General features: G+C 38.4%; 1 protein-coding gene across 1 annotated transcript in view; it reads left to right on the top strand.

Annotated features, from left to right (window-relative positions):
- Positions 1 to 320: 320 nt before the first annotated feature.
- The window catches only part of SPAG16 (sperm associated antigen 16), a 411,223-nt gene continuing 401,774 nt past the window's right edge, over positions 321 to 9,769 (top strand). The window contains exon 1 of the mRNA XM_015831061.1: positions 321 to 393. Coding sequence (XP_015686547.1) covers positions 342 to 393 — 52 coding nt within the window. The 5' untranslated portion in view covers positions 321 to 341. The remainder of the gene's footprint in view (positions 394 to 9,769) is intronic.

Raw genomic sequence — 9,769 nt, 5'->3', positions numbered from 1 at the left:
GCTATTTGTTTTTCGATGGGAGGGGGCTTCAAATAGAGGAGCAACAGATAAGCGGTCGAGAATCTCCCTGATAACGGATGGAGAGGTGAACGTATCAAAACGATCAAACTACGTTTCGCCTATAAAATTACACTCCAATGAAAAGTCTCGGGCAGGTCACTGATCACAGAGTTAGCGAGGATAGAGCGGCGCCAACCTTAGCACTCCCGTCAATCATTCCGTTAACGGAAGTTCGCGCGTGCCTTGCTAGCTTGACAACGCGAATTCCCGCAAAAAATGGCCGGGCGGTTACCAGGGGCAACCCAAGAACGCGTCAGGGGGGAGCTGCTAGAGAGGACAACATGGAGGAAGTCACGACCATGACGACCACGGAAGGCACCTTTTGCTTACAGCGTATCCTTGGCTTTTTCCTTCGCCCGCTCTGGAGGGGCCGGGGGTGGTGGGATGTCTCAGTAGGTTTTGCCCTGAAAATATGACAAGACTCGAGACGCGATTTCTAATTGGAAGGATAAAGTCTTGGGCTCCGTGATTACACTTGAACGCCAGCTTATTGGGAGTGTACGTGCGTCCCACTGAACACAGTCAGTTTCTGAGTAGAAACCTAATTGGATTGTGCTGTTTGTATCTTAAACAATTTACTTCTCTATAAAGTGGTAAAAGAAGGGTAATATCCAAACATCTTACATATTAAAGATTATGTAAACAAAAGGAAAATATGATCTTGCTTGCATTAAATGAACAGATTTTAAAAGGTAACAGTATAATATTTTGGTCTCAATACATGAATCTGGCACATTTATTTAAATTATTTATTACAAGTTTGCATTTATTGGTGAATTTACAATTTGTGTAAGTCTATAAATGATGTCCATATTACAATAGCAGAGTTTCTCCTGTCTCTGCATTTCTATTTGGTGTAAATAATTATAATTGGTTTTCTTTTAGTTTATTTTTTTTAATTTTTTTTCTATGACAAATGAGTTTCTTTTTGGAATGAGCATCCAAGGTAGTTTATATAGTTACAGAGCTGTATAACATCTGACAAACCAGATTTTTTTTAAACCTACCAACTTCAACCAAACCTGTAAAACTATATACATTCCCTGTAGACCCTTTTGTAAGTGAATAGACAAAATGCACTATTTAGGATTTAATAATAATAAAAAATTCCTCCATTTTCCCTCACATTTTCCAGGCTGCTGAGAGGGAGCAGTAGTTTCTATGACAACTGTTAAACGCATTTTACAGTATTGAGGAACGTTTACTTTTTTCCTCCTCCTGCTTTGGTGAAATAATTCAAGGAGTAAAGAGTTCCACTGAAGCCTCAGGCATTTCCTTTGGATAAAGTTGTCATGTATGATAAGGCATTAGTTTGTTATTCAAATTGCAAAGCCTGTTTCTTGGAAAATCTCCTAGCAGACCTTTTAATACTTTAAGGGGTGGGTAGGTTATCTTAATAAACTTTACATCAGTTCAGCCAATATTTATCCAGTCTTCTGATTGTGACAGAGAGATGGTGATGAACCCTTTCAGTTTATCATATCCTCTTTATATTACAGGATCAAACCATGCATATATCTTCTGCAGTATACGTTGTGCCAGTGATATATGAAAATATCTACATGTTGTCACAGTTGTCCAGGATCACACTCATGATGCAGTCTGAATGTTGAAATCTCCAAAGGAATATTTTTCCTATCTCTAGCAATTTATAGATAGCCTGAATGGCAAATAGGTAGATGGTAAATCAGCAGAATCATCAAAGACATACCTTCAACTTTTGCATGTGAGGTGAAGGCTTTTTGGATCACAGTTATGCTCCCCCCTTTGCCTTCTTTTCTGGTGTTTTAAATTAATATTCAGATAGACATAAATGGGTCAATTCGGTTCCAATCTGGTCTTCCTTTCAAGACTCAGAAATGCATACTAAGTTTCCTTCCTCTTCCAGAAATGACTCAATGTGATAAATATTAAACTAGAATGATATTAACACCAATATAGTACTACTACACTAGGGGTTAGTGGCATTCTGGAAGGCTCAAAGAGTAGAGATCCCTCAGATCTTAGGTGGGAGGCTGTTGCAAAGGGCTCAGGCAGCCACTGAAAAGCACACCTTCAAGGTCCTATCAGGTGGCAACATTTAAGGGAGGGGATATGCAGTGCACCCACACTATCTAACCTAGTAATGGGGAGTTACCCTTATCCTTCTCAGTCCCTAAGAAAGGTTTCATGTAGCCAAAGACAGACAAGTTGGGTATAGGACCATTGGTTCTTTACTTCTAATTGTATAAAGATATTGGGAATTTTGGAAATGAGCTTAAGTACATTTACTTGCCCAACTAAAAGCAGTGGCTCATATTTTTGTGCACCTAACAATTTATTAGGCATGACAGCCAGCTGGGTGATTTTGGTGTAGTCACACTCTCTCAGCCAACCCACTTCCTTAACGTTGTGGAGAAAATAAAAGGCAGAAGTGTTAAGTATATTTACTGCCTTGAGTTATAAATAAAAAAGGCATGATAAATGTATAAAGAATTTCATTTTCTGGTTACTTTGACACATATCTCTTGGCTGCTATTTGTATTTGTATTTCTTTTTTTGCATTGTGTTTTAACTATTTTAATTGTTTCTACGATTGTCACCCAGAGTCACTGCTTTGAAATGGGTGGCTATATAAATTGAATGTAGAACATAGAATAATAGGGTTGCAAGGTATCTTGGAGGTCTAACTCCCTGCCCTTGGCAGGAAATTCTATACCATTCTAGACTTTCTTTGGACTTGGACTCTTAAAAACCTCCAGTGATGAAGCACCCACAATTTCAGGAGGCAAGCTGTTTCAGTGGTTAATTGTTCACACTGTCAGAAAGTCTGTCCTTAGTTCTAGCTTGCTTTTCTCCTTGATTAATTTCTATTCATTGCTTCTTGTCTTGCTGTGAGATGCTTTGGAGAATAGGTTGACCCAGTCTTCTTTGTGGCAGCCCCTCAAATATTGGAACACTGCTATCATGTCATCCCTATCCTTCTTTTCACTAGACTACACATACCCAATTCCTGCAACCATTCTTTATATGTTTTAGCCTCCAACCCTTTAATCGTCTTTGTTGGTTTTCTCTCTAAAGTCTCAACATCTTTTTTACATCAAATACATTTAAAAAACCACCCTTTTATGACCCTGTAAATAAAATAATAAAGCAACGAATAGTGATTTTAAGTCTATATAAATATGTGTCAGTATACGTCAGTGTACTTTGAATTGGTGAATTGCAAGTAATAGTATGTTGGCTTGCAAAGTAGCCTCTAGAAATCTCAGTATTGTGAGCATATGTGAGACTTTGGGTGCACTTATGACATTCTGACTAAAGTATGCCGTAGCTGATCAATACTTTCGTTATTCTTAGCAGGATATGTCTAAGACTGCTCACCTAGTCTACACCTTCTGGGTCTTAGTAAAAAGCATGAATGAATGAATTAGAAAAAAACAGAAAATATTATTTGATTATTATTAATGCAGACACCTAAAGTTTTGGGATGTTTGCATGATAGTGAAAGGGGATCATGGAAGAATCAGAGATATGTTTTCAGAGAAATTATAGCACATTCTAAATGAATGCGATCTAAGGGAAACATTCTCTGTTTAAATGACATGAATTATTGAGTGAAAACAAAAAAGTACAGAAAAAGTAATTTGGCTATTAGGAGATTCAGTTATGAATGAGAATAAATGTGTATTTGTTAAAAAGTCTGTTTTGAATATGTGTTTTAAATGTAAATATTATTTACATTTGTAATTTTTTTTGCCATTTGTACATTTATATGTACAAATAGCAAAGAAATAGATTCAAATTTAAAATAATTATTTGATCATTTATGATGAAAGATTTAGATAAATAGGGTAGGATACAAAGGTGTCAAAAATGTGAAAATGGGAGTACAAAAATGTATACAGAAAAAGAAAAAAGGGAAAGAAACAAAAGTGGAAAGTTTAACGATTGTTGAAGAAGATAGTATAAGACCTGTATGAAAAAAACCTGAAGATAGATTAATTTACCAAGACAATGGACAGAAGGAAAATAATGCAAATGAATTTTTTTGGGTAAAAGACTGAAAAGATTACAGAAATGTTTGAGTTATGATAACAGAAATCATGGCAACAGATGCTTGGTGGAGTGATTAAATGAAAAGTTGTAAAAAACATGCATGTGATTGCTGCAAAAATAAGGATGAAGGAAAGTTATTGCTTAATGGGTGCAGTGAGAAAAAGATAGTTGCAAAGTATGAAGTCAAATACATAAATAAATAGGATTCAAAGAGGCTGAGAAAATAAGAGATTTGGTTTACAGTATGGGGAACCATTACCTAAAGGATTTTTCCATGTACGCTCTATTGCAAAATACAGATATGTGCACTAATACAGGGCTTTTCAGCCTTTTCACCCATTGTACCACTTTTAGGATATGACAACATCCGAGTACCATCAGTCGCCTAGCAAGGTGTCAAAAACCTGATGACCAAAAAAAAAAAGAGGAAAAAGAGAGGAAGTACAGGTAGTACTCAACTTACAACAGTTCGCTTAGTGACTGTTCGAAGTTACAATGGCACTGAAAAAGTGCCCTCCAAGGCACAGCTGAGCAAGACACCTGCCTGCCTGCCTGGCGGCGCTCTTCCTCCTGTCCGAGGTTTTCATTGTTGTGAGCATTTCTGTTGAGGATTGGCAGTGGGGGTGGGGTGGGGGGGTGTTTGGTTTTTATTCCCCCCATCTGCTGGGTGGTTGCAGCAGGTTTTGGTCACTTCACATGACCCTGGGACACTGTGACCGTCATAAATATGAATCAGTTGCCAAGCATCTGAATATAAATCACAAGACCCTGGAGATGCTGCAGTGTTCCAGCTGATTGGCGCTTCTTCTGGGTTCAGCAGAAGGACCTGCTCAGCAGAAGGAGCTCCAGCTGGAGCCTGGTGCTGATCTTGGCACTTCCACTGAGCCCTGACAGCCCCGAAGAAGCGCTGATCCTGGCGCTTCCGCTGAACCAACAGCCCTGCAGCTCCAGCCATCTCTCACTCAGGCTTGTGCGGTGCTGCCACCAGTTCAGCTCATTCCCTTCCCCTGCTACCACTGTTCTAGGATGGTCACGTACCACCTGCCAGGTGCCAATGTACCACAGGTGGTACCCGTACCACTGGTTGAAAAGCCTTGCCCTAATACTAGTCAAATTGATTTTTGGGACAAAACTAAATTTTAGTTCAAACATTAAAATCACAATATCTCCTTGAAAATCAGCAAAAACCTTAATATGTATCATAACTGTAGAGTTAGTTGGAGTGAATAAAGCAAAAAATAAAAAGGCTTCAGTATCCAGATTTACCAACTGCTAGCAGTGGTTCCTACTGATTTTGAACAAATGCTTATAGTGTCTCTGTAAGAAAGAAAGCTAGCGAATATCAATGAATTTTCTGAAATTCTGCAGTGTATTACTTCAAAATCTTTCTGCCAGAATACTGTAATTATCTACACATTTCTATTTCTTCTTCATGTGAATCAGAATATAGCTGGAAGGGACCTTGGTGGTTTTCTAGTCCAACCCCCTGCTCAAGCAGGAGACCCTATACCATTTCAGACAAGTGGCTGTCCAGTCTTTTCTTAAAAACCTCCAGTGATGAAGCACCCACAATGTTTGAAGGCAATCTGTTCCAATGGTTAATTGTTCTTGCTGTTTCTCCTTAATTCCAGGTTGTTTCTCTCCTTGACTAGTTTCCATCCATTGTTTCTTGTCCTGCCCTCTGGTGCTTTGGAAAATAAATTGATCCCCTCTTCTTTGTGGCAGCCTCTCAAATACTGGAATACTGCTATCATGTCCCCCCTAGTCCTTTATTTCTCTAGACTAGTGAAGCCCAAATCCTGCAACCGTTCTTCATATGTTTATGTCTTCAGGCCTTTAATCATCTTAGTTGCCCTTCTTTGTATTTTTTCCAAAGTCTCAACATCTTTTTTGTAATTTGATGACCAAAACTGAATGCAGTATTCCAGGTGTGGTCTTACTAAGGCTTTAAAAAGCGGTACTAATACTTCACATGATTTTGATTCTATGCCTCTGTTTATACAACCAAGGATTGTATTAGCTTTTTTGGCTGCTGCTGCACACTGCTGACTCATGTTTAAGTGATCGTCCATTAGGACTCCAAGGTCCCTCTCACAGGCTTCACCTAATCTGACTTGTACCTTTGGTTTTCCCTGCCCAGGTGTAAAACCTTGCTTTTCTCCTTCTATTCCCTCTGTCATTTATGAAGATATTGAAGAGTACTGGGCCTAAGACAGAACCTTGTGGTACCCTACTGCTTATTTCCCTCCATGTAGATGTAGTACCATTAACGACTACTCGTTGAGTACCGTTTGTCAGCCAGTTACAAATCCATCTGGTGGTGATGCTGTCTATCCCACATTTTTCTAGCTTACCAAGAAGTAGGTTGTGGTCTACTTTGTCAAATGCCTTGCAGAAGTCTAAATATACTATATTTTGCTGATCTACTAATTTAGTCATTTTGTCAAAAAATGAAATAAAATTGGTTTGGCATGATCTGTTTTTAACAAACTTGTGCTTCTAGTTATAACTTTGTTTCTAGATGTTCATAGATCTGTTTTTTGATTATTTTTTCCAGTATCTTCCCAGGTATTGATGTTAGACTGATTGGTCTGTAGTTTCCTGGGTCTGTTTTTTCCCCCGTTTTTGAAGATGGGAACCACATCAGCTCTTTTCCAATCCTCTGGTAGTTCCCCAGTGCTTCAAGATTTTTTACAGATATGATATAATGGTTCTGAGATAACATCTGCCAGCTCCTTCAAAACTCTGGGATGTAATTCATCAGGTCCCAGTGATTTATATTCATCAAGATCAGATAGGTGTTCTCTTATCATTTTCTTGCTTATTTTAATTTTTATTTCTAGTCTGTCTTTTATAGTTAGGTATTTGGTAGGTTTGGCTAAAATTTCTTTTTGCATGAAGACTGATGCAAAGAATGAGTTAAGCAGCTCTGCTTTCTCTCTGCTGCCTGTTACTTCCTTGCCATCTTCTCTCTTTAGTGGACTTGACTTTTTTTGTTATTTATATGTTGAAAGAAACTTTTTTTAATCTTTGACTTTTGTTCAAAACAATATCCATTGTTTGGGTTTGGTTTCTTTTTATACATTTTCATGTGAAGTAAACTTTTGCTTTTTTATATTCTGAATTCTTAGAAGAATTCGTAAAAGCTATTTTTTCACAAAACAAAGGGGTTTTCCTCTATACCTAATGATATAATTTTCTATAATTACACTTATAGAGAAGCAAAGGTAGTTTTTAACATGGAGCAGGAGGAAGAGGAGGAGGAGGAGGAAAGAAGAAGGAGAAGAGGAAGAAAAGAAGACGAAGAAGAGGAGGAGGAGGAGGAGGAGAAGGAGTGGACCAACTGTTTCCATGACTTTTTTCTTGTTATTTATATGTTGAAAGAAACTTTTTTATTATTATCTTTGACTTTTGTTGCAAGTCTTTCTTCATTCTGAGACTTTGCTTTCCTGACTCCATCTTTGCAAATTCAGGCTATCTGTCAATATTCTGCCTTAGTTATGTGACCCTCTTTCCATTTTTTGTACTTATCCTTTTTGTCCTTCAGTTTATCAGAGAGATCTCTGTGCAGCTATGCTGGTTTCTTCTTGAGTTTCTTGTTTTTCTTTTTCAGAGGTATTGTGTTAGTCTGGGCTTTTATGATAATAAAAGCGTTTCCCACGCTTCTTGAGTTGTTTTTCCCTTTAGGATTTTTATCCATGAAATTTTGCTTAGGCTCTCTCTTTTAAATTACCTCTTTTAAAATTTAAGACACTGGTTGGATTATATTTTATTGCTTGTGTTTGTATTATATTGAATCCTAACCTTTCAATCCTTTCTACCATGGTATTTTCCTATTTGGAATGTTTGGATAAAAATATAATGTATTCCTTCATCCCCGTATATCCATAAATTAATACTAGTACTTTAGATATATTTAAATTTGGGCTTGGTCTGCTTTAAAAGAAAATGCTTTAATTAAGATATTATTTGAATTGAACTTAATTTGCCTAATTCAGTTCTGTTCAGATTTTGAGCAAACCATATCTTTAATACTAATAAGCTATGTAGAACCTCATTAGTACTATTTGTGCAATTGCTATCCATGTCTGTGGCTTGTGCAAAATAACTAATTAATGTTGTCATAGTGGTTGCCAGTTAACTTTGTAAGTTCAAGTATCATTATTTTCTGATCTGAATACATTTTTTTTTCATTTACTCTGTTCTCAACACTCTGAAAGCTATTTGGAAATTAAAAAAATATATCAAGGGAAAGGAATAGTGGGAGTTATGAATATGTATACTACTAAAACTCTTGTTATCATCTTTCACTGGGAGAAATGGTCTATCACATGGCAACAATTTTTGAACCAAGTATCTCAAATGGCCTAAGTTACAGAATGTGTCCAAAATCTAGGACCCATGACTCCCAAATGAAATTTGGAAAAGTTGTGGTGCTTCAGTCCTACTGGCTGCTGCTTTGTTGCTGGACTGCTTGTTCAGTCACATGATCTTCATTTTCAATGTTCTGTGGAAGTTTCCCAGCCAGTCTCATAATCCCCTGTTCCCTCCCCCACCCAACAGCAGATAGCTGCCTGCTGAAAAATGGAAGGGGAGAAAGGAAGGAAAAGAGGGAGGAAGGAACACTTTTATAACTCATGCCACTTTCCTGTGCACTCCAATGATGTGTGATGTCCCCCCCCCCATGCAGCACTTCTTGCATCCCCCCATGCATCCTTCCCAGCCTACGCCACACCATGCACACCATCCCTGACTCACATAACATCTCTTGTATACCCCCATGATCATCCTCAACATGCACTCTTTTGTTGTGCCTTTCCTGACCCATGCAGAACCTCTTAGGAACTCACATACACTGTTTCTAACTTATGCTACCCCTCTCATACTGTCTATGACCTGCACAGTACTTCTCATACACCCATGTGACCCTGTACATTTTTCTTGATTCGTGTCACCCTCCGGCATTCTTCTTGACATTTGCTGCCCCCATGCCTGACTTGATCCACCCAGCATCTCTTGCATACCTCCAGGAAACCTTCCTGACCAACATGAACTCTCTGGCACATGCCCACAAACTTTTCCTAACACATGTGACATCTCTTGTGCATCCCCCCCATATATTGTGACCTGCAGCCCCCTGTATCCTTCCTACTTCCTCCACCCAGCAGCAGCCACTTATCTGCCTGTTGGCCTTGGATTTGCAATTTCTTGCTGGCTTCCCTTTCTCTTTACAAGCTTCCCACAAACAAAGCCTGCAGGAATTCTAAGGAGGGAGGGAAGGGGATCAACTGAGAAAGGAAGGGTGGAGGAAGGAAGAGAGGGAAGGTGACTGGAAGGAATGAAGGAAGGAAGGAAGGAAATCTTAGAAAATACAAAAATTAACAATGGAAATATTTCATGAATTTTAAAAGTATAGTTTTTTAAAATCATGAAAAATAATTGCAGGAACATGTGGTTGTTGAATAATTACAGGTGTCAGAATCCAAATATATTCCATCTCTAGTTATCAACTATGAAAACCCGCATTTCTGCCTGCTCTGGATTCTGTCATACGATGAAGGGAAGGGGGTGAACAAAGGGGCTTTATGGCCCTCACTTCCTTCAGCCTACTTCAAAGGGACTGGATGTGGATATCACCAAACGGACTAACAATAACAATGAGGGTCATTAG

Source organism: Protobothrops mucrosquamatus, unplaced genomic scaffold (assembly GCF_001527695.2).
Source record: "Protobothrops mucrosquamatus isolate PMUCROS unplaced genomic scaffold, P.Mucros_1.0 scaffold_253, whole genome shotgun sequence".
Lineage (NCBI taxonomy): Eukaryota > Metazoa > Chordata > Lepidosauria > Squamata > Viperidae > Protobothrops > Protobothrops mucrosquamatus.
Note: the sequence above shows the minus strand (reverse complement) of the source record. Positions and strands in the feature narration are given on the sequence as shown.